Below are 25,000 nucleotides of genomic sequence, written 5' to 3'. Positions count from 1 at the left end.
TTTTTCCTTTCCCTGGGTTCAGCTTTAAAGGGAAGGTATGTACATGCTGGGGAGCTGGGGGGGGGATTAAAGCACACCTGTTGCTTTGACCTGAATGGGGGGGGGGGGGGGGGGGAACAGGTTTGCTGCTATGCTAGCTGTATATCTGTCATACGGACTCTGTTTTCAATACTTTAAGTCACTGACCAATCAAGAAGTCATAACACTACCTCCATATTGTTCTGGGTCAGAAAGTACTGAAGACAGGTTCTGCATGACAGCCAGGAAACTCGTATTTTCAGAAGAATATCAGCAGTGGCAATTATCATATTTCTCCTGTGACATCTTTCCCTCACTTTTGTATCTGATTCATCGGTCCTGAATATTGAGTGTCACATAACTGAGGAAACTTCAAGTTGTATGTATTTGGCACAGTACAGTATTTATAATCACAACTATGGTGTCAGTTTTATTGGTCATTGGGAGGGACTGCCTTCCGGGAACTTTGTCCATCAAACTCAGACTCATGTCAGTTCTCCTGCATAAAAGGTAAAAAAAAACCTTGATCCTTTACAACCACTGTAAATGCTAAGTTCACCTTTAGGAACATGTTACACCCGTACTTAGGATGTAACATGTTCCTAAGTACCTGCTTCTCACCCCCCGAACCCTTCTGTGACAGGGTGCAGGGGTTACTCTCCCCCACATCTGCTGTTGCATTTAAGATCTGCCCGGCTCCGCCCACAAAGCCACATCATTCATGCACAGAGATCTGTGAATGAATAAACTACAAGTCCAGTCTATTGTGGCAGAAGGACCTGTAGTTATCAATGGAACCACTAGTGGGCCACTGACACTTCCTCCAGCTAAAAGCCCATACAGGAGGGTATGGTGAGAGGATTGGAGGAAGTTTCTGCAGGAGCCTGACATTGCACTTATGATCTACTGATCACATGGGCAATGTTTTGCAGGCTCCTGAGGGGAAAAAAAAAAAAAGGAAAAGAAAAAAATGCTAATTTTTTCCTGCAAAAATATGTGCATTTATTTATTAATAGGTGAAATTTGCTTTTAAGCACATCTTTATCTTCAAGGTTCCGCATTACCCTCCAACCAAATGAATTTAATCATTCAAATAACTGTCTGCTCTTCTTTCAGTAAAAGTTCATGAGTCACAACTCACATCTATAATGATCTATTTTCCCATTGTGGGCAGCTAATACCACAGAATTCTTGTGGACTAGGTACCCAGCTTTGTTTGCTGAGCTACTAAATCCACCCGTCTTCAGCTCCATAGCATAGACATTAAATTACTTGTAGTCCCAAGACAAGAACTGGGAGAGGTAAATAGAGAACACAGAAGTGTGCAGATGACACAGAGCACCTCTGAAATGTTGACAAGGTCAATAGGTTTTGCTTTAAGTCTGTAAACAGCAGTTATAAATTGGCCAACAGGATACTTACACTACAGTGATTGGCTTTCCCGTGTACTCCTCACCAATGATGATAGGCGCAGAATCTGCCTGGATGACTTCTATAGGGGTCTTCAGGATGTGAGACAAAGCCCTGAGCTATAATAGAAATCAGGTTGCAAAATCTGATCATTATATAAATCATTTGAGAGAACAAAAAAACGAAAACAAAAAAACACACATACTTACGCAATACCCAGAAATAAGTGAAAGTGGCCCGGTTGTAATTACTATGTTTGTCCTTTCATTTTTCCCAAACAGGGAAGGCTGAGATTGTGTAGAAAGATGCAACAAAAACTTGTAAAACCTGTGTGTGAAATAATGTGTACTACCAACAATTGATAGGCACATTATCAACACCTGGAAAAAGTCTACACAGCCCAATCCAGATCACAGAACTGGTATGCAATGGGCCCATCTTTGGACATTCTAAGGCAGGAGTAGGCAACCTTAAAGAGATGGAGATCTACCTGAACAACATAGGAGAAGTCAAAGATCACCGGGCACAGTTTAACCTCCTGACACCTGATTTTCTTATTGTCTTACTACCGTATTGCAATTGTGTACATTGCATGGCAATCATGGGTTTAATCAGGTGGTGCAGAGGCAACATATTGCCTCCTCACCACCTGTCAAACCTATTTGGATCACTTTTCAGAAGGGCAGCTGCAGCAGTGACTGCTGCATTTGTGAATGAGCCCTTAGGTGCATTCAGCTGTGGAACCCTTAGGGCTGCAGGCTCCAAGGGAATAAAGCAGGTGGTGAGAAAGCAACACAATGCTTTGCAGCTTTAACCCCTTGTTTGCTCTACTGCACAAGGTTGCAGGGCACTTGCAGAGTGGCCTCATTCACTTGAATGAGTCATGCTTGGCAGGTGCTACACCCACCAACCATGACAGCGCATATACCTCCTGTTGCGGCTGCGACATGTCTATCCCTCCTGGCCACTGTAGCTAAAGGGGGTACGGTTGGGGCAGGGGTGCTTCACACTGACCCGAAGATCTCTTCTTTTCTGCTGCTGGCACCACTCTGGAGACCACTAGCAGGGATAAGAGGTGGAGTGCAGTTGGTATCACTCCACATGGGACTGGAGCCAGAACTACAGAGCAGAAATCAGCTTATGCGGCTCTTGCTCCCTACTACAACTCCAACTTTACAAGCAGTCCATCTGCATTGCACTCTGTTTGATGCTCTGGGATGGCAGGTCAGCAAGTTCAGACCGTGATCTACTGGTAGATCACCATCTGCAGGTTGCTCACCCCTGTCCTAAGGTATAAATGTCATTACGCATGGTCCAGAATGAGACAACCAATGTGGCACACGAAAGCAATTCAACTCATTAGGAATGGACCTCTAAACTATTTCCTTTATTCAAATTTTTTCAAATTTATCCATCATCGATTTGGATGCTCAAAGAATTTTGATCCTCAAAGTCATGCAAAATCCACCCAATACTTTTTATTGATAAAAGAGACGGGGTTCCTTGATAGCTCTTCCCCGTTGCCCTGTTACCTGCTAGTAAGGAGACTAGATTGTATATTGTATGGATTCAGTACACACATACCCAATACCCTAAGGGCCCCCATTTACACTTGCGAATGGGGCTGTTACCAATTACATGGAGACCGAGCAGGGGGGCTCTGCAAGTAAATGTGGGTGGCAGCCCCACTAAAAGCAATAGGAGGCTGACAGCTCCCACAGCTAATCAGAGCCGTTCACATGTACTCGCTCATGGAGACCGACTGTGTCCAGGGCTAACCATTGTAAATAATTGCTCCACGAGCTATTACATGCTAGTGGCTGTGATTAGCTGCAGCAGTTGACAGATTCTCATTGCTTTCAATGGGGCTCTCACCCACAGATAAATCACTAGGAACCCCTGCGGGGGTCTCCTGCATATAATCAGTAATGGCCATTCGCAAGTGTGAATGGAGCCTTATTGACAAATATCAGAATACATATATAATGTCTGAACATCTATTCTAAATGCTAAAATAACCACATTTTAGAGTATACAAATGGTGAACCCTGAGATTTGCCATATGTAGAGTTGACATATGAATGTTAGTGAATGCCAAAACAGAATCCTATTTACGCAGACTGCCTCCGTCCGGAATTAATTCTTTGCGATAATATTGGTATTAAAATTTCATTTGGTTGTTTAACACATACGCACTGTACACACGGTCGGATTTTCCGACAGAAAATGTGCGATAGGACCTTGTTGTCGGAAATTCCGATTGCGTGTAGGCTCCATCACACATTTTCCATCGGATTTTCCGACACACAAAGTTTGAGAGCTGGCTATAAAATTTTCCGCCAACAAAATCCGTTTGTCGGAAATTCCGATCGTGTGTACACAAATCCGATGCACAAAGTGCCACGCGTGTTCAGAATAAATTAAGAGATGAAAGCTATTGGCTACTGCCCGTTTGTAGTCCCGACGTACGTGTTTTACGTCACCGCGTTCAGAACGATCGGATTTTCCGACAACTTTGTGTGACCGTGTGTATGCAAGACAAGTTTGAGCCAACATGAGTCGGAAAAAAACCATGGATTTTGTTGTGTGTAATAAATATAAAAATATATATATATATATATATATATATATATATATATATATATATATATATATATATATATATATATATATATATATATATATATATATATATATATATATATATATATTTGAAGAAAGATGGGCTACATGGTCGAGTCACTAGAAGAAAGCCATTACTATGCAAATGCCACAAAGTATCCCGCGTACAATACGCCAAACAGCACAGAGACAAGCCTCAAACCTTCCGGCACAATGTTATTTGGAGTGATGAGACCAAAATTTTGCTTTTTGGCCCCAACAATAAACGCTACATTTGGAGAGGAGTCAACAAGGCCTATGATGAAAGGTACACCATTCCTACTGTGAAACACGGAGGCGGATCGCTGACGTTTTGGGGATGTGTGAGCTACAAAAAAAGGCACAGGAAATTTGGTCAAGATTGTTGGCAAGATGAATGCAGTATGTTATCAAAAAATACTTGAGGAACATTTGCATTCATTAGCCAGGAAGCTGTGCATGGGACGTACTTGGACATTCCAACATGACAATGATCCAAAACACAAGGCCAAACCGCTGACAATCAAAGTGAGTACACCCCTAAGTGAAAATATCCAAATTGGGTAGAAAGTGTCACTATTTTGTGTGGCCACCATTATTTTCCAGCACTGCCTTAACCCTCTTGGGCATGGAGGTCACCAGAGCTTCACAAGTTGCCACTGGAGTCCTCTTCCACTCCTCCATGACGACATCACGGAGTTGGTGGATGTTAGAGACCTTGCGCTCTGACATCTTCCATTTGAGGATGCCCCACAGATGCTCAATAGGGTTTAGGTCTGGAGCTTGGCCAGTCCATCACCTTTACCCTCAGCTTCTTTAGCAAGGCAGTGGTCATCTTGGAGGTGTGTTTGGGGTCGTTATGTTGGAATACTGCCCTCTGGCCCAGTCTCCAAATGGAGGGGATCATGCTCTGCTTCAGTATGTCACAGTACATGTTGGCATTCGTGATTCCCTAAATGAACTGTAGCTCCCCAGTGCCGGCAGCACTCATGCAGCTTCAGACCATGACACACCTACCATGCTTGACTGTAGGTAAGACACACTTGTCTTTGTACTCCTCATCTGGTTGCTGCCAAACACGCTTGACAACATCTGAACCAAATAAGTATATCTTGGTCTCATCAGACCACAGGACATGGTTTCAGTAATCCATGTCCTTAGTCTGCTTGTCTTCAGTAAACTGTTTGCGGGCTTTCCTGTGCATCATCTTTAGAAGAGGCTTTCTTCTGGGATGACAGCCATGCAGACCAATTTGAAGCAGTGTGCGGTGTATGGTCAGAGCACTGACAGGCTGACCCCCCACCCCTTTAACCTCTGCAGCAATGCTGGAAGCACTCATACGTCTATTTCCCAAAGACAACCTCTGGATAAGATGCTGTGCACGTGCACTCAACTTATTTGGTCAACCACGGCAAGGGCTGTTCTGAGTGGAACCTGTCCTGTTAAACCACTGTATGGTCTTGGCCACCATGCTGCAGCCCAGTTTCAGGGTCTTGGCAATCGTCTTATAGTCTAGGCCATCTTTATGTAGAGCAACAATTCTTTTTTTTCAGTCGAAGAATGAACTTCCAGTGACCAATGTGAGAGAGTGAGAGCGATAACACCAAATTTAACACACCTGCTCCCCATTCACACCTGAGACCTTGTAACACTAACAAGTCACATGACACCGGGAGGGAAAATGGCTAATTGAACCCAATCTGGACATTTTCACTTATGGGTGTACTCACTTTTGTTGCCAGCGGTTTAGACATTAATGGCTGGGGACAGCAAATTTACATTGTTATACAAGCTGTACACTCACTACTTTACATTGAAGCAAAGTGTCATTTCTTCAGTGTTGTCACATTAAAAGATATAATAAAATATTAACAAAAATGTGAGGGGTGTGTATATGTATATATATATATATATATATATATATATATATATATATATATATATATATATATATATATATATATATATATATATATATATATATATATATATATTATATATATATATATATATATATATATATATATATATATATATATATATATATATATATATATATATATATATATATATATTTGTCAGACAGGGTATTGGGTGTGTGTGTGTGCTGGATCAGATGGATATACAATCCAGTCTAAATTGTTTTTTGTCAGTGCCTCGCTACTATCCATTTGCTGTCTGCCCTATAGCAGCTTTACTGCTACAGGGCGCCAGCTTTGCAAAGGGTCATGTATATATACACATGTGATCCGGATCTTCCATGTAGGGGGTGTGCTTGAGCATCCGTTGATCATCCTGCAGAGACAGAACGACAGTCTGCCTGTGTAAACCAGGCAGATAGTCAATCTGACAGGAGGGAAGGCATGGATCCTGTGACTCTGCAAAGCAGGGACCAGGATCCATGTCTTCCCGCAGTAAAAGTGCCTCCCAGACTGTACAAAAACAAAGTAGGCGCACAGTTAAAGCAATAAACGATCACCTTGTGAAACAATCCATTCAGTTTAAATTAGGAAAAGAAAAAAAAAAAAAGCAAAACATTTAGAAAAAAAAAAAAAAAAAAAAATTATAAATACCTTTTTTTTTTTCTTTTTTTATAAGTGATCACATTCCCTCTGTAATCAGTATTAGAGTTGGGGGGAGGAGAAGCAGCAGCAAACAGAGCTTCCTGTTGACAGGCTGTAAGGGGAGGGGGGGGGGAGCACACTGAGTTCCACCATAGCTAGAGAACTGACCACAATTCTCCTGCTTAGCGTGGTCAGTTTTTAATAGGAAAGCAAAAGAACTGACAGGAACACCAGGGATCTCACACAAAGGAAGCAATACAAAGAGAACAGGATATACAAGCACATGGTACAGCAGGCACATATATCAGGAATATGAAATGCTGGGGAAACATACTTTAACCTTTTGATCGCCCCTGCCAGTGTCATTAGTACAGTTACAGTGCATATTTTTAGCACCGATCACTGTATTAGTGTCACTGGTCCCCAAAAAGTGTCAATATGTCCCCTGCAATATCACAGTCCTGCTATAAGTCTCTGATCGCCATCATTACTAATAATAAAAAAAATAATTTAAAAAATATCCCATAGTTTGTAGACACTAACTTTTGCACAAACTAATCAATATAAACTTATTGGGATTTTTTTTACCAAAAATATGTAGCAGAAACATATTGGCCTAAATTTATGAAAAAATTCGATTTGATCGGTGTAGCGGTGTGTCAGACTTTACCACGTGTTAAGCCATGTCCAATCACGGCTGATCACGATGTAAACAAGAAGAGCCTTTGATCGGCATTTTCCTCACTCGCGTCTGACAGACGCGAGTAGAGGAGAGCCGATCGGCGGCTCTCCTGACATGGGGGTCTGCGCTGATTGTTTATCAGCGCAGCCCCCCCCTCAGATGCCCACACTAGACCACCAGGGAAGCCCCCAGCATGTGGATGGCCAGGTACATCCCCCATGGCCATCCACATGTAAAAAATATGCCCAAAATATGCCAGTGCCCACAAATGGGCACTGACTGGCACCTCTGTGGCAATTTACAAAACAGGGATGCCCAGCAATGCCACCCATCAGTGTCATCCATCAGTGCCCATCCGTGCCGCCCACGAGTGCCCATCCGTGCCGCCTACGAGTGCAGCCATATCAGTGCCCGTCATTGAAGAAGAAAACGTACTTATTTACAAAAAAAGTAACAGAAACAAAGAAAAACTTATTTTCTAAATTTTTGGTCTTTTTTTATTTGTTGCACAAAAAGTAAAAATTGCAGGAGGTGATCAAATACCACCAAAAGAAAGGTCTATTTGTGGGAACAAAAGTATTTTTGATTTATTTTTATATCTATACAAAAATGTTTGTTCTTTCATTTCTATTTTAAACTGAATGGGTTGTTTTACAAGGTGATCGTTCACAACCACTTTAAGGTTTGAGGTTGGATAACCCTATGCTGATAATTTTCTACAAAATTAGCATTTTGGCTCAAAAAAAAAAAAAAAAAAAAAAAAAAAAAGGTTGATTCTTACCTCCAACTGTCCACCCCACGCTGGTGTGTTTGCAATTTCACTGCAGTACTTCTCAAACTCATCTGTGTAAGAAAAACGTGACAGTTACACTAAAAAGTCATTTCCAGAACTGAAACATTAAACTCTGAGGCTCGGTTCACACTACCGCGACTTGGGATCCGACTTGTAAGCCCTCAAGTCGCCCCAAGTCGCCCCAGAAAGAGATTCACATTACAGTGCATGGGAGCGTCTTAATAGACACTACTGAAGTCGCTCCGACTTCAGAGCGTACTCCCTGTACTACTTGGATCCGACTTTGATCCGACTTCAGCCTATTGACTATCATTGAAGTCGGATCGCCGTCTCGCATGATCCGACTTCGGCATGCGACTTGTGCTCAAATGATCTTGAGGGGAACTCCGCGCCAAATTTTAAATAAAAATCCGGCATGGGTTCCCCCTCCAGGGGCATACCAGGCCCTTGGGTCTGGTATGGACCTTGAGGAGAACCCCCTACGCCGAAAAAACGGCGTGGGGGGTCCCCCCCAATCCATACCAGACCCTTATCCGAGCACGCAGCCCGGCCGGACAGGAATGGGGGTGGGGACGAGCGAGCGCCCCCCCCCCCCCCTCCTGAACCGTACCAGGCCGCATGCCCTCAACATGGGGGGTTTGGTGCCTTGGGGGAGGGGGGCGCGCTGCGGCCCCCCCCACCCCAAAGCACCTTGTCCCCATGTTGATGAGGACAAGGGCCTCTTCCCGACAACCCTGGCCGTTGGTTGTCGGGGTCTGCGGGCGGGGGGCTTATCGGAATCTGGGAGCCCCCTTTAATAAGGGGGCCCCCAGATCCCGGCCCCCCACCCTATGTGAATAGGTATGGGGTACATGGTACCCCTACCCATTCACCTAGGGAAAAAAGCGTCAATAAAAAACACAGTACACAGGTATTTAAAATAATTTATTAGGCAGCTCCGGGATCTTCTTCCGACTCCGGGGGTCTCTCCGGCGTCTTCTCCCGGTGTCCGCATCTTCTGCCGGCTCCACCGCTATCTTCTGGCGCTCTTTTGCCAGCGGTGGTCCGGACCTCTGGATCATCTTCTTCCCTCTTCTCTTCCAGAGATGTTGACACGACGCTCTCCCCAGCCAGAATGGTTTCTGTGCGCTCTGCAAGGGACTTATATAGGCCGTGACCCCGCCCCCTTATGCCGTCACAGTCCCTGGGCATGCTGGGTCTGTGACGTTTTAGGAGGCGTGGTCACCGGGTGATGACCACGCCCCCTTATGACGGCACAGCCCCAGCATGCCCTGGGACAGTGACCTCATAAGGGGGCGGGGTCACCGCCTATATAAGTCCGTTGCGGAGCGTTCAGAGACCATTCCAGCTGGAGAGAGCGTCGTGTCAACATCTTTGGAAGAAAAGAAGAAGGCAGAAGTCCGGACCACCGCTAGCAATTGAGCTGCAGAAGATAGCGGAGGAGCCGGCAGAAGATGCGGACACCGGGAGGAGACGGCGGAGAGACCCCCGAAGTCGGAAGAGGACCCCCGAAGTCGGAAGAAGATCCCGGAGCTGCCTAATAAATTATTTTAAAAAACCTGTGTACTGTTTGTTTTATTGACGCTTTTTTCCCCTAGGTGAATGGGTAGGGGTACCATGTACCCCATACTCATTCACATAGGGTGGGGGGCCGGGATCTGGGGGCCCCCTTATTAAAGGGGGCTCCCAGATTCCGATAAGCCCCCCGCCCGCAGACCCCGACAACCAACGGCCAGGGTTGTCGGGAAGAGGCCCTTGTCCTCATCAACATGGGGACAAGGTGCTTTGGGGTGGGGGGGGGGCCGCAGCGCGCCCCCCTCCCCCAAGGCACCAACCCCCCCATGTTGAGGGCATGCGGCCTGGTACGGCTCAGGAGGGGGGGGGGGGGGCGCTCGCTCGTCCCCACCCCCATTCCTGTCCGGCCGGGCTGCGTGCTCGGATAAGGGTCTGGTATGGATTGGGGGGACCCCCCACGCCGTCCTTTCGGCGTAGGGGGGTTCCCCTCAAGATCCATACCGGACCCAAGGGCCTGGTATGCCCCTGGGGGGGGGGAACCCATGCCGGATTTTTATTTAAAATTTGGCGCGGAGTTCCCCCTAAAGATTCATACCAAACACAGTGGCGGGGATCCAAGTCGGATCCCCGTTCATTGAAAGTCGGATCCACAAGTCGTGTTGAAGTCGGGTTAAAGTCGCGTTGCAAAGTCGCGTTGAAGTCGTGTTGCCCCTGTGTGAATCGAGGCTTAGAGCTTTGGTTATTCAAATCCAATTGATCCCAGGAGCAGCTGAATATACGCTGCATATGCACAGAACCACTATATAAAGTTGGTTGGAGTATTTGAAGTTAGAACAATTTATTCACAAATAAATCCATGTTACCATCAACACAGCCCAAAGCTGATACAACTGCCATAACAGCAAAAGTGAACTTCTCAAGGATCAGCACTAAATGTGTTCTATAATTTCAGGGCAATCCAAATAAATTCTAAAACTCAACCAGTTCTAGTGCAGGGAATAAAATGTTCGGCAGGTGGTGCCCTCTACTGGCTATCAAAATGTAGTACAACATTTACAGTGGATCTAGGCTCAAATGCCAGAATGAATCTATGATATCTGCTTTGCTGGGATGAATGAATAAAGAGCACTTGGAAAGGACAAAATATTTACCTCTCCTAGGGGAAAATGCTGCCCTGGGTTCCCTACAGGACTGTTCAAATAATCCAGAGAAGGATCAGAGCACAGACTGGCAGATTCTATTCTTCAGCAGGAAAGTATAGCCAAAAGGCCCAGGCTTCCGGTCACATTCTGGCCAAAATGAGAATCACGATTTTTTTTTTTGCTTATAATAAAAAGATCACGATTCTTGCAACATAAAATTTTTCACATTATCCAAAAAAATTGGGCTAACTTTACTGGCTAGTTTTTTTTTTTTTAATTCATTAAAGTTATTTTTTCCAAAAAAATGTCATTTGAAAGTCCGCTGCGCAAATACAGTGTGACATGAAATATTGCAACAACCACAATTTTGTTCTCTAGGGTCTCTACTAATGAGATATATATAGATAGATAGATAGATAGATAGATAGATAGATAGATAGATAGATAGATAGATATGTGTGTTTGGGGGTTCTAAGTACCGTATTTATCGGCGTATAACACGCACCCCAAGTTTAGGAGGGAATTTTAAGGAAAAAACTTTAAGGAAAAAAAAAAAAAACTTACATTTAAATGCCCATCAATGCAGCCTTATCAGTGTTCATCTGCATGCTTGTCCAGTGTCATTTGCAGCCTTGTCAGTGACATTTGCAGCCTTGCCCAGGCTGCAGTTAAACTGCAGTGACTTGTCAGTGTCACTGCAGTTTGAAAATTGTGCCGTCGGCACTGAGATGCACAGAGCCGGCTCTTATTGGCTCCTCTTGTAGTCCCGCCCCATGATGGACATAACACAGGTCCAATGGCGGGACTGGGCGTGACTGAATTTCGTTTTTCAAAAACTGTGGGCAGGCAGCCTTTTATTGCAGAAGAGCCATACTATGTTTCTTCTGCCCGCTCACATGTGGACGTTTACCCGCTGGGGAGAGGATGCCAGAAGTAGTGACAAGCTGCATCTGGGTGGCAGGTGACGGTGATGTACAGAATATCGGCACTTGATATCGGCTATCGGACTGAAAGGCGGCCCAAAAATCGGTATTAGCCCTTAAAATACGATATCGGTCGACCCCTAATTTAAACAAGGAAAAAAAAAAAAAAAAATTAAAAAAAGGAGGAGCTGGGGGAAATGTCAATGATCTACGTGGGCAGATATCAGCGCCCTTGCAGTCCATTGAGAACTACAAGCCGACTGCTGCAGTGGCAGATAGGACTTGTAGTTTCTTCATAAATCTCTGTGAATGAATGATGCAGCTGTACAAGGCTCCAATTTTAAAATGTGACAGCGGCTGCAGGGGAGAAAAAAAACCTACCTGCTGTTATGGGGAAGGGGGGGGTTTAGGAGAAGCTAGGGGTGTAAAATACAAGTGTAACATGTTTAAAAGGTGAAGCTCCTCTTTAAGTTTATAGGAAGTGGCAAGGATACATTTTTTGGCGGCAGGATTTTTTTTGTATTGAAAATATTCTTAGCCTGAAAAAAAAAAAAAAAAAAGTAAAACATGCAGCCACCACATTTTAGGACTGGTAAGCTGCAATATTTACATTTTTATTCTTGGCTTAGATACACTTTAACAGGGAGCTCTTCAAGGATCAGGGCCCAAAATTACATATGGGTTTATGACTTAAAATATATGGCCACTCAAAGAAGCAATTCCTTCACAATGACCTGAAGAGAGGTGGTAGCAATGGTACTCATGGCCCCTGCAGAATCTGTGGTTCTCACAGCTGAATGTCCTTGCTCAGGACAACTCTAAATCCTTTACAAAATCACCACCTGGTACACAGTAGACCCCATCATTTGTATGCACAATTTCATAAAGACATGGATACTGAGCAGTCTTGGATACATTTTGACATAAATATATCTCACCCTGGGTGTACATTTCCCCTGTAGCAGAATTGGTTAGGAATGGCAGGAAGTCATCTGCATGGCTCTGCATGTAGTCTGCAGTCTGGTGCCTGAGGCTGGAAAGAGTCAGATTCACAGCCCGCTCCTTCAGCTGATGTTCAATAGCTCTGTACATGCAATGACCATCAGACGGGATGTGTTTGATCTGCTCTTGTCTCTCTGACAGGATATGGGCAAGCTTCTGACTTTCCAGGTGCCGAGCTCCAGACAGGTTCTCAATTTCACCTTCTGCAATGCGCTCATCTCTCTCTTTCTCCAAGGCTGCCTTCTTCTCCTGGAAAAGATAAGGAAGCCTGTTGAGAAGAACTCCATAGAACAGTGAGGTATCCACATTATTTAATCCTGCTGTGAACACTACATTTGGTTAAATACAGTACATATTACATGTATGTAGATAAGGACTGGAGACTTTGATAATCTATCTATACACACACACACACACACACACACACATACATATATAGTGTTCATAAGTTTACATACCCTGGCAGAATTTATGGATTTCTTGGCCATTTTTCAGAGAATATGAATAACACGAAACATTTCTTTTACTCATGGTTAGTTTGGCTGAAGCCATTTATTATCAATCAACTGCGTTTACTCTTTTTAAATCCATAATGGCAAAAGAAACTACCAAAATAAACCTGATTAAAAGTTTACATACCCTGGTGATTTTGGCCTGATAACATGCACACAAGTTGACACAAAAGGGCTTGAATGGCTATTAAAAGGTAACCATCCTCACTTGTGATCTGTTTGCTTGTAATTAGTGTGTATGTATAAAAGGTCAATGAGTTTCTGGACTCCTGATAGACCCTTGCATCTTTCATCCAGTGCTGCACTGATGTTTCTGGATTCTAAGTCATGGGGAAAAGCAAAAGATTTGTCAAAGGATCTGCGGGAAAAGGTAGTTGAACTGTATAAAACAGGAAAGGGATATAAAAAAAGGTATCCAAGGAATTGAGAATGCCAATCAGCAGTGTTCAAACTCTAATCAAGAAGTGGAAAATGAGGGGATCTGTTGAAAGCAAACCACGGTCAGGTAGACCAACTAAAATTTCAGCCACAACTGCCAGGAAAATTGTTCGGGATGCAAAGAAAAAAAAAAAAACCACACAAATAACTTCAAGTTTAATACAGGACTCTCTGTAAACAAGTGGTGTGGCTGTTTCAAGATGCACAATAAGGAGGCACTTGAAGAAAGATGAGCTGCATGGTCGAGTCACCAGATGAAAGCCATTACTACGCAAATGCCACAAAGTATCCCGCTTACAATACGCCAAACAGCACAGGGACAAGCCTCAAACCTTCTGGCACAAAGTCATTTGGAGTGACAAGACCAAAATTTTGCTTTTTTGGCCAAAACCATAAGGCCTATGATGAGGTAGATCGCTGATGTTTTGGGGATGTGTGAGCTACAAAAGGCACAGGAAATTTGGTCAAAATTATTGGCAAGATGCAGTATGTTATCAAAAAATAATGAAGGAACATTTGCATTCATCAGCCAGGAAGCTGTGCATGGGACGTACTTGGACATTCCAACATGACAATGATCCAAAACACAAGGCCAAGTCGACCTGTCATTGGCTAGAGCAGAATAAAGTGAAGGTTCCGGAGTGGCCATCTCAGTCTCCTGACCTCAATATCATTGAGCCCCTCTGGAGAGATCTCAAACGTGCAGTTTATGCAAGACAGCCCAAAGAATTTACAGAAACTGGAGGCTTTTTGCCAAAGAGGAATGGGCAGCTTTACCATCTGAGAAGATAAAGAGACTCATTCCCCAAATACCACAAAAGACTTCAAGCTGTCATTGATGTTGAAGGGGGCAATACACGGTATTAAGAACTGGGGTATGTAAACTTTTGATCAGGGTCAGTAGTTTCTGTTGCGATTAGGGGTAGTGGCTATAGCAACGTACTGGGCGGAACGAGTGAACAAGCTGGGGCTTCACCAGGGTGAATCTGCCACATGGACGAGTTATTCCACCTTCACTCGCCACTATAGGATGGATCTGCAGTCGTTTGGCAGGAAGGTCCTGCAGGCAGTGGTCCCACCCTAGGAGTAAGTACTCGCTTATCTCCAGGTGCTGTCCTGAAAGACAAGGTGAGAAAACCTTAGTTAGACTTACCGGTAACAGTATTTCTACGAGTCTTTCAGGACAGCACCTGGAGAGAACGCAGCTCCACCCACTTCCCAGGAAACACTGCAGTCATTAAAGCCTGGACACTTCCACCATGGCCTCAGTCGTTATAGAATACCTCCAGCCATGCTGAAATTTTATAAGCAGAACTTATATAATAACAATAACACCATATTAACATTCATAACCATCGGCGCTGTCCTGAAAGACTCGTAGAAATACCATTACTGGTATGTCTAAGGTTTTCTCACCTCGCCTTTCAGGACAGCACCTGGAGATAAGCAAGTACTTACTCCTAGGGTGGGACCACTGCCTGCGGGTCCTTCCTGCCAAACGACTGCAGGTCCATCCTATAGTGGCGAGTGAAGGTGGAATAACTCGTCCATGTGGGCGCTTTGCAGATTCACCCTGGTGAAGACCCAGCTTGTTCACTCATTTCGCCCAGTACGTTGCTAAAGCCAATACCCCTGCAGGGGGGGGGGGGGGTTTCTACTTTCGCAGCCCTACAAGCTTCGTTGATAGCCATCCGAAGCCACCTTCCAATTGTGCTTTTAGAAGCTCCGTAACCCTTAGGAGACTCAGAAAATAAAACAAATAGAGAATTTGACTTTCTAAATTTTCTTGTAACCTCCAGACGTAAAACGCATCTCTTTATGTCCAGACTACCAGACTATGAAAATCTCTCTGCTTAGGGCATGCTGGAAATGGACAGAACATTGGCAGAATTATCTCTTGGGATCTGTGAAAAATTGAAGCAACCTTCGTCAAAAACCCCGGGTCTGTCCTCAGTACTACCCGATCTGGGAAAACTGTCAAGAAAGGCTCAATGATAAATAATGCCTGAAGTTCACTGACCCTTCTAGTCGAGGTGACTGCTATCAGCAGTTATAGTTTTAATGACCAAAATGTAATTGTGGCTTCTTCTGGTGGTTTGAAAGGTCTTCTAGTTAGACACTGCAAAACTGATAAATCCCATTTGGGGGAAAAACTTAAATGGAACCGGCCTAGCCCTAGCTAGTGCCCTTAAAAACCTAATGATCAAAGGGTCTAGAGATAACCTTCTCTCTCTAGAAACACTCACAGTGATGCTACCTGAACTTTTAAAAAGGTACTGGCTGCCAAACCCTTCTCCATTCCGTCATGGAGAAATTCGAGAATGGAAATGTCCTGCTGTAGAGAGCAACTTTTTGACACACGCCAGGAATTAAAGCACTTCCACATATTAAAATAAATGACCCTTGTGACCTTCCTGCTTTTTAGCAGGGAATAAATTCAATCTTCGGACACACCCTGTCTCCTCAGAATTTGCTGCCAGCTTGAGGTGACCTACATCGGGATGCAGAAGGGGACCCTCTTAACCAGAGTCAGCAGGTCCCTCTTAACCAGAAGCAACCAATGGGGCTCTGCCGCTAACTTTAATAGGATTGAAAACCAAGCTCTCTTGGGCCAATATGGAGCTACTAGAATCAGGGTCGTATTCTCTCCCTGTAGTTTCCTAAGCACTAAAGGGATCATCTGTACAGGGGAAAAGGCGTAACACAAGCGGAAGGTCCAGAGCTGAACTAATGCGTCCAGACCGGCCGCTTGGTCCTGCCTGTTCAGGGAAAAGTAGACTGGAACTTTTGCATTTGCTTGGGATGCAAACAGGTCTACCTTGGGAACACCCCATCTGCCCACTATACTCTGAAAAATCTCCGGACTCCATTCTGATTCTAGCACCCTTCTTCTGCTTAGGAAATCCGCTATCTGGTTTAGGCTGCTCTTCATGTGTATTGCTGTTAGGGATGCAAAGTTGTCTTCTGCCCACGTCAGAATCTATAAGGCTAAGGTTAGAAGACAATTGCTTCTTGTGCCCCCTTGCCTTGAGATATATGCCACCGCCGTGGTGTTGTATTGACAACACCTGGATGTGTTGGTCCCCGAAAATCCCTTTGAAGGCCCAGAGCAATGGCCCTTAGTTCCATCCAGTTGGAGGACCTTCTATTTTCCTCCACAGACCCTTGGGCCATCCTGTTCTCCAGATGCCCCCAGGAGCTTGCATCTGTTAAAGCTTTTGCTTTGGGAAAGGTCCAGAACAGACCCTTGTTCAAATTCGCTTGCCTCCTCCACCACCATAACTCTCTTGACTGGAGAGGGAATCCGGATTTGATTCTCCAGAGACTCTCCGTATGTTCAATTCTGTAGAATCGCTTGCTGGAGGTCTCTCAAATGGAGGCGAGCCCACTGAACAGCTGGGATTGAGGCTGTGAGATGCCCCAGTGTCGACATGGGTGCCCGAACTGCCAGACAAAATTGTCTGTACTTTACTTACTGTGGCCTGCACCTTTATCATTTTTTCCTCTGGGAGGAAAATCCTTTACTGTACTGACTCGATGGTATACCCCAGGAAAATGGTCCTGAGAGGGAATTAGGTTTGATTTTTCCTTGCTCAGAATCCAGCCCAAATTTTCTCTGCGCCCTACTCAAATCCTTGTTCGGCAAGTCCCTTGAGCTGGCAAATAAAAGGAGGTCATCCAGATAAGGTACCACCGAGACCCCTTTCAGCCTGAGTGGTGCCAATGCTTCTGCCATAAACGTCAAAGATTCTTGGGGAAGAGGAGAGGCCGAACGGCAGGGGCCTGAACTAAAATTGAGACACTATCCCCCCTGCTCTGGTCGTCAAACTCCAATACCTCTGCGACGCTGAAGCTATGGGTACAAGCCTGAGATCAATCGAGGCTAGAAAACACCCCAGGGGAAGAAGTTTTCTCACTGAATATAGTGTCTCCATACGGAGTTTTTTGTATCAGATAGACCTGTAAAACCTTAACTTTCCAGATGGCTTTTTTACTAGAAAAACATGTGAATAGCACCTTAGTCCTCCTTCTTCCCTGGGCACTGGGATGATTACCTTGTGTTGGAGGAACTCCTGCAAGAGTGCTGTCATCGCCACAGATTTTTCTTGATCTTTGGGGGCCTGCGTCACATAGAACCGAGATGGTGGGTTCTCCGAGAACTCCAGCGCGTAGCCTTCAGAGATAATTTTGAGGACAAACAGGCTGGATGTCGCCCCCTCCCACTGTGGGAAAAAGGACTGCAGCCTTCCTCCCACAGTCGGGAGACCATCACTTGGTTTTTGCGGGTTGACAAAACACCCCAGTCCTCCCCCAAGCCCTTTGGGACCAAAGGCAACCTGTAACGGGAGGAAGATACTTCTTTTTCCTCACCTTCACCTGACCCTGAAGACCCACTTTTCTCCTCTGACTCGCCTACCACTGTCAGAGCTACAGAGGATGTGTGAGGGCAGGGTGGATAACTATGATGATTGTGCCACCGGACATTTGTCCAGATAGGAGCGGAAGGACTGAAAAGGTGTCTTCCAACTAGTTTCTGGAATAAAGTGAGCATCTCACTAGGTTGGGCAGAGGGTGCTTTAGTGAAAGTCTCCTCTCTGAGCAAATCCGCTATGCAAGACCTGCACAAAGGCTTAGTCCAAGACTCCCTAAGGGAAGCTGTACATGAAGCACACCTTTTCTTGGGGGGAGGGGAAACATGCTTAGTCTTTTCTTTCACTTTTTTTTGAAAATACACCAAGCAGACAAAACATACCATTGATACATTTACAGATTGGATCTCCTCCCCAGCAGATCCCAGAACAGTCAGTGAACATAAAACCATATCCCACAAAATCGCTGCTGTACAAACAAACCCACATTACTCAGAGAAGTCACCTGAGGAGTGAGAGGTAGCTCCCCCCCCCCCCCCCCCCTCCAGGGGGGAAATGAGGGACAAAACATACATGGCCCAGGTTAACCAACAGGCCACTGCCTCTCCTACCTGGGTCTGGCTGGTGTGGCTCCTGCTCCCGCCTGTTCCTCTGGGCCCATCTCACCCAGGGTTTCAGTAGACGTCTGGCAGTCTTTTTATTTAAAAATTTTTGCGGTCTTTTCGCCACTGCGAGAACCGGAAATGCACCCACCAAGGTCGTCTCCTGCACTCCAACTACCGGAACTGGAAGACACTGTGCGCCGCCAGAAGTCCAGCCCCGTCCAGGAGTGACTTCACCCACCATTTGGGACTGGAAGAGGACGCAGGCTGGAAGCCAGAGACGCTGCACTGCCTAGTGCTTCCCCCCGCCGGGCCTCTGCCCTCGCCGGACTCGATGGAGGGAAAGGCACCAAAAAACCCCCACCCGTCAGGGGGATGATGTTGAGAACAAAAAAGCAACACCAGGTATGCCCTAACCCTTCTCCACCTGGAAAGAGTGCAACACACCCCTAGTCCCCTGCAGCGCTTCCACCATGGCTGGAGGAAACACTACAACTGAGGCCATGGTAGAAGTGTCCAGGCTTTAAAAGAAATGACTGCAGTGTTTCCTGGGAAGTGGGTGGAGCTGCGCTCTCTCCAGGTGCTGTCCTGTAAGACGAGGTGAGAAAAAAAAAAAAAAAAAAGTGTAAACAAGGTTCATTGATAATAATTGGCTTCAGCCAAACACTAACCATTAGTGAAAGAAAAGTTTTTGTGTTATCATTCATATTCTCTGAAAAATGGCCAAGAAATTATAAAATTCCGCCAGGGTATGTAAACTTATGAGCACTACTAACACACTATATATATATATACACACACATATATATAACACGCACCCCAAGTTTAGGAGGGAATTTTAAGGGAAAAAAAAAAAACTTACATTTAAATGCCCATCAATGAAGCCTTATCAGTGTCCATCTGTAGCATTGTCCCCCATTGCAGCCTTGTCAGTGTCCATCAGTAGTCTGCAGCCTTGCCCTGTGTCGTTTGCAGACATCTGGCGTTTAAAAATGGCGCCGACGCACTCGGCGACTCACGCAGGACTGCGAGAGCCGCCAAGACTGGCTGAAACCCGCCGAGAGCTGCCAAAAGGCTCACAATCGGCGGGGGGATCGGCGTATAACGCCGATAAATACGGTACATACACACACACACACACACATAGAATTATATATATATATATATATATATATATATATATATATATATATATATATATATATATATAAAAATTCTATGTCGGCACTCTGGTTGTAAACATTTTTGAAGGAAAGTCATACTTTAGTAAAGTTATCCTTTATGTTAAATGAACATTATATATTGGAACTGGGTAGATGTTGGCAGACTGCATCCCTATCCTATACCTCTTGGTAAGGATCACCCCATCAGAGTTCAGAGATCTCCCTTCTGCAGTCATTACAATAGGGACAATATTTTTCCTATTTTATCTTAAAGTGTTACTAAATCCACAACAGTAAAATCAGCCTGTATATGCAGTAAAGCATGCTTGTTATACTCACTGTGGAACCTAAGAGGTTAATCCTCTGCATTGTGTAAAAAGGCTGTTTGATTCTGTCTTCTCTAATCCTCAACTTCCTCCACAGTCCCCAATCCATCTCCTGATAGTACAGAACCTTTGGAGGAACTCTGCCCATTCTCAGTTTGGTGTGTATTGCTGGAGAGTTTTTTTATTGGGAGAGTGCATGTGATCAGCACAGGGCCAATCAGCACTGTCCAGACAGAGGGTCAGGGGTCCTACAGCCTCATAGGAGTCAGATGAGAATGAAAACTCCTCCTACATGCTTTAACTAGACACTGATATAGGTCACAAGACCGTTATACTGCTGATGAGAAAAGGTATTTAACAGTTTAGATTTACTAAAATGATTGTACTGTGGGAGACCAGATATAGCGAATGCAGGGTCCTGGGTTTAGTAACACTAAAGAGAGAATGCAGCAGGACTAAACTCCTCCATCTGAATCCTCCAACAGGAAATCTGCTCATTGGAGCATATGTGGTATACGTTTCTGCAGATAACTGCATCACACACCATGTAAAGTTCCCCAGTTATTCCTGTACAAACCTTGCACCATGCTGACATCACATTCTACGGAGTATCAGATCAGCCTCACACTAGAGTGAATCATAGAGAAAATTACAAACGTGTTCTTACCCTCCTCTTTTGTGCTTTAGACTGACGAGGTTGCTGAGCAGGCACTTCAGTTCCAAGATCCAAACCCGTGACCCCGTTAGCGACACTGTTTATCTAAAAATTAATAAAACATTAAGACAAAAAATAAATAAAAATAGAAAACAACAAGGATTCACAAATTTAAATTGCTATCACCACATTGGAGCTTTCACAGGACGACATCCAGTTGCTCTCATGTACAAACCAAACATGCAAGGGAGGGAAGGAAATGTTCATATAAGCAGCATTGGGGACCACAGGCATAGTAACTTTTGCCAGCACACCACCTGACCCCACTTACACAAGCCTTCTGCATGTTCCAATCCTCCCGGTGTTAAACCCTGGGTACACAAGGGACCCCTTTCACACTGGGGCTGCAGTAAAGTGTTGCTCGTTTTAGCTTCGCTTTACCGCTGTTTAAGCGGCGCTTTTAACCCCAAAAAAAGGGGTTAAAAATTCCCGTTTTGCAGCGCTTTCAAAGCGCTGCCCATTGTATACAGCGCTACCAACCCGCCCCAAGGATGCTGCTTGCAGGACTTTTTTTCCCGTCCTGCAAGCGTGCCACCCCAGTGTGAAAAGGCACACTGGAATGAATGAGAGGCACTACGCAGAGGCTATTTCTAGTGCTAAAGCACCCCTGAAAAATCGCCCCAGTGTGAAGTGGGTCTTAGAGTTAAATGATATCAGAGCTTACACAAGGTTGATGATGTCACCCTCACCCTCATGTGACAGTGTTCAGACCTGGCAAGTGGCTGATCATAACAAGTCACATCAAGATCTGTTTAACAAGTCATATCTTTAATCAATGCAGTGAAGTCAGGAAAAAACAACTACCAGTGAGGTAAAGCACTCCTGCTGCTGCTGTCTGTTCCTGCGTGAACCGGGCGCTATATCAATTTAAACTGCGAGGCATGCATCATCCCAGTACATCGGTTACTAGTCCTGCAGAGACACTCCAACCCACCCCCAGTTTGCTGCTAGGGAAAATGAGGATAGGCTCATTATGGTTGACTTGCTAGTGTATAACCACCAAAGAGGGCTCCCTCTTCCAGCAGCACATTAGGGGCAGGTGGGCGTGCTACTGCAGGAGCGATACCTGATGTAAACAGAGGACACAGGCTACATGGTCCAAAAAAAGGAGGGCGGTGGTGGTTAAACATATGCTTTTCTAATGACACTTTTAGACAAACTATTAACCATTCAGGCACTTCAAACTTTTTCAAAGGTACAATTAAGCTGGCCATACAGAGGTCAGTTTTTTTGGCCATTCAGCCAGCATGATTTCAAACCTGCATGTCAGTCTGACTTCGGGAGCAATTTCAGAGACATCTGTACGGGTTCCTGGACACATGTCTATTGAAATCCCCCCCCCTCCCCCGTAGTCGCCAAAAGTAGTGAAGGAACTACTTTTTGGGAATCGGTACAGCATCACACCGATTCGAACTGTGCCGTTGCTGGCAACAGCCGGCGATTTGATACTTCAAATCGCATGTCAAAACGGCCTGATCTGAACGTGGGCTTAATATGGGACGGTGGAATCCCTTCCACTGTGTCACTGTATTCTGACAGCGGGACTCCAGATCACTAGACTGGCTTTTCATGAACAGCAATGGCCTTAGATGGATTGAGATATAGATTCATGTATGGCCAGCCTTATCCCTTAACTTAAGCAGAGTTTCCACTTGTACGTGCCATGTTCACATGAATATGAATAATGGTCCACAGAATAAACTCATTTTACGTAAACATGTATATTCTGGGAAGGTAAATGTGCAATAATTTTTGCCTTTCATATGCACTGTATTAAGAGAGTCTCGCACCATGTTACCATCGATCAATGCAAAAGTTTGTAGTTTAAGTATTAAAGCTGAACTCCAGGAATTATTTTTATTAAATACTTACAGCCAGCAGGCTTCTGTCGCACATGCATGCTGGAAAATCAGTAGCCGACCAACTCCCGATCAGCGTTCTCAGCCAATAGCAGAGAACGCTGATCAGCGTATTCTGGCGGGGGAGGGGCGTTCCCCTGTCAGAACACAACAGCTTAGCGAGGGAGATCGCTGAACTAACCCTGCATGGTTAATACAGCGGCTATGACCGAAGCTGTCAGGTTTTTTTCATGCAACCCATGAGGTTGCACAAATAAAAAAAAAAAAAAAAAAAAGAGTCTGAACCTGTATAAGGAATTGGAGGAGGTTCCACAACCTTGCTGAGAAATGGATGTAGGGGGTCTAACTAGCAACATGAGTCAGCCAAAAATAGTGTTGTACAAGACCATGGTCTTGTGTAGTAAAAATCTAAAAGTTTAAACACAAATACAAAAAGTGGCACTTTAACACCAAAAGGAAGTGCTAGATTGTTTACAGGTCAATTATATATTTATACCATTTGTACAAAGAAGCTGATTAGCATATGACATGCCTTTCATACCAACCAAACCCTTATATGTAATCCTTTAAACTGAATTTCCAGTAAACGGACTCATTATTTAACCATAACAAGCTCGCTTGGAGAAAATGCAGTCTCCTCGAGTGTGTCTTGCTTGTTCCTACATAATCTACACCTTTCACTCTTGTTGGAGGAGCTGGGAAAAAAAAAATGTATATTATATATAATATTTTTTTTCCAGCTCCTCCATCAAGAGTGAAAGGTGTAGATTATGTAGGAACAAGCAAGGCACATTCTAGGAGACTAGAGTCCATCAAGAGTGAAATTATTAATATATCTATCTATCTATCTATATATATATATATATATATATATATATATAATCTTCCCAAACCAAACTTTGATCCCGTTTTCCCCATTTACATGGTATACTGACTTCTCTCGGGTGCACCATAACCACTACCCACCTCTGTCTGGGCACACTGTTTCTGTAAACTGACTGCAAGTTCTTGTGCGTGTTTTTCCTCCAGTTCAGCTTCCAGCTTAGCAATGTCTTCTGTCAGCTGTTTTCTTCTTTTCTTGTCATTTTTAGGCACTGCATTTTTCATACTCTGGATCTTGGCTTCATAAATAAAAGATCAGTACAAATTACAAAACCGAGCTCACTTATAAAATCAATATGTTACAGATAAAGGGACTACAATTCAATTCTCTGAACCTTTCATTCTGCATCCTGTATTTGTTAAAGCCCAACTCCAGCCCCCGCCATGTGTTTTTAGCACTCTTTTAGTATACCTACCTTTTTTTTTTCTGGCTGGTCACGTAATGCGCATGGTGTGCTTTCTCCTCCAGGGGTCCTTCTAGCACTCATGTGACGAGATGTGAGCACCATTCTGCACAGTACTGTGAGCCAAGGCCGCTGTGTCGATGACCTGGGCTCCCAGGAAGTGAAAGCTCTGGCATGTTCGCACAGCCCACGTGCAGAGCTGTCAGGAAGTTGGCACTGGGCTGCGCTAATCACAGGCAGTGAGACATTTCCCGATGCACGGCTGCAGAGATCGGGAAATGTCTAACTGTCTGTGATTAGCGCAGTGCAGTGCCAACTTCCTGGCGGGCTCTGCACGTGGGCTGTGCGAACACGCCGGAGCTCATCCTTACTCTGGAACACCATGCAGCGAGTCTGAGGGGTACAACACCGGCAAGGAGGAGACTAGAACAGTGAAAATTTTGTTTTTCTGAAGTGCTGGGCAATTGTTTTTTAAATTTTATTTAAATCACTAAATAAAGTGTGATGGTTAAAATTCTAAGTTCACCCTTGGAACATATTCCACCCATATTTAGGGTGGGACGTGTAACATGTTTCAGCACCTGCCCACTCTCTCTCTGTAACAGCAAAAGGGGGCTCTTCTCCCCACACCGGCGGTCACAATTTAAAAACAGCATGGCCATATAGGGCTCTGCCCACACAGTTTCTTGTGAATGAATGCCTACAAGCACCATCTGTCATTGCGACTGACAGATTGTAGTTCACAATGAACTGCAAGGGTGCTGGCAAGTGTCCTTGTAGTCCATTGATTATTCCTGCCATTCAGTAACTGCCTGTCCGTATCAGAGGTACAGGCAGACAGCTTACTGAGTGTGTGCAGGATCCAGGCATTGCACTCATGATCTACCGATTGCGGTTGCAATGCCTTACAGACTGCAATGGAATAAAAAAAAAAAAAAAATGTATAAATGCACATCTTTTTAACTGCAAAAAGATATACATTTTAATTTTTTTGTAAAAAGGGGAAATACTTTGAAATGCATTCCCACGTCTCAAACAAT

The 25,000-nt window shown here is 44.6% G+C and overlaps 1 protein-coding gene across 1 annotated transcript in view; it reads right to left on the bottom strand.

Moving 5' to 3' along the window:
- Positions 1 to 25,000, bottom strand: part of OTUD6B (OTU deubiquitinase 6B) — a 32,969-nt gene that overhangs the window by 3,690 nt on the left and 4,279 nt on the right. Inside the window, exons 2-6 of the mRNA XM_073631935.1 lie at positions 23,641 to 23,795; positions 20,768 to 20,860; positions 12,626 to 12,938; positions 8,096 to 8,157; positions 1,441 to 1,547 (exon numbers count right to left, since the gene is read on the bottom strand). Of these exons, the coding sequence (XP_073488036.1) occupies positions 1,441 to 1,547; positions 8,096 to 8,157; positions 12,626 to 12,938; positions 20,768 to 20,860; positions 23,641 to 23,795 (730 nt within the window). The remainder of the gene's footprint in view (positions 1 to 1,440; positions 1,548 to 8,095; positions 8,158 to 12,625; positions 12,939 to 20,767; positions 20,861 to 23,640; positions 23,796 to 25,000) is intronic.

Source organism: Aquarana catesbeiana, linkage group LG05 (genome assembly GCF_042186555.1).
Source record: "Aquarana catesbeiana isolate 2022-GZ linkage group LG05, ASM4218655v1, whole genome shotgun sequence".
NCBI lineage: Eukaryota > Metazoa > Chordata > Amphibia > Anura > Ranidae > Aquarana > Aquarana catesbeiana.
Note: the sequence above shows the minus strand (reverse complement) of the source record. Positions and strands in the feature narration are given on the sequence as shown.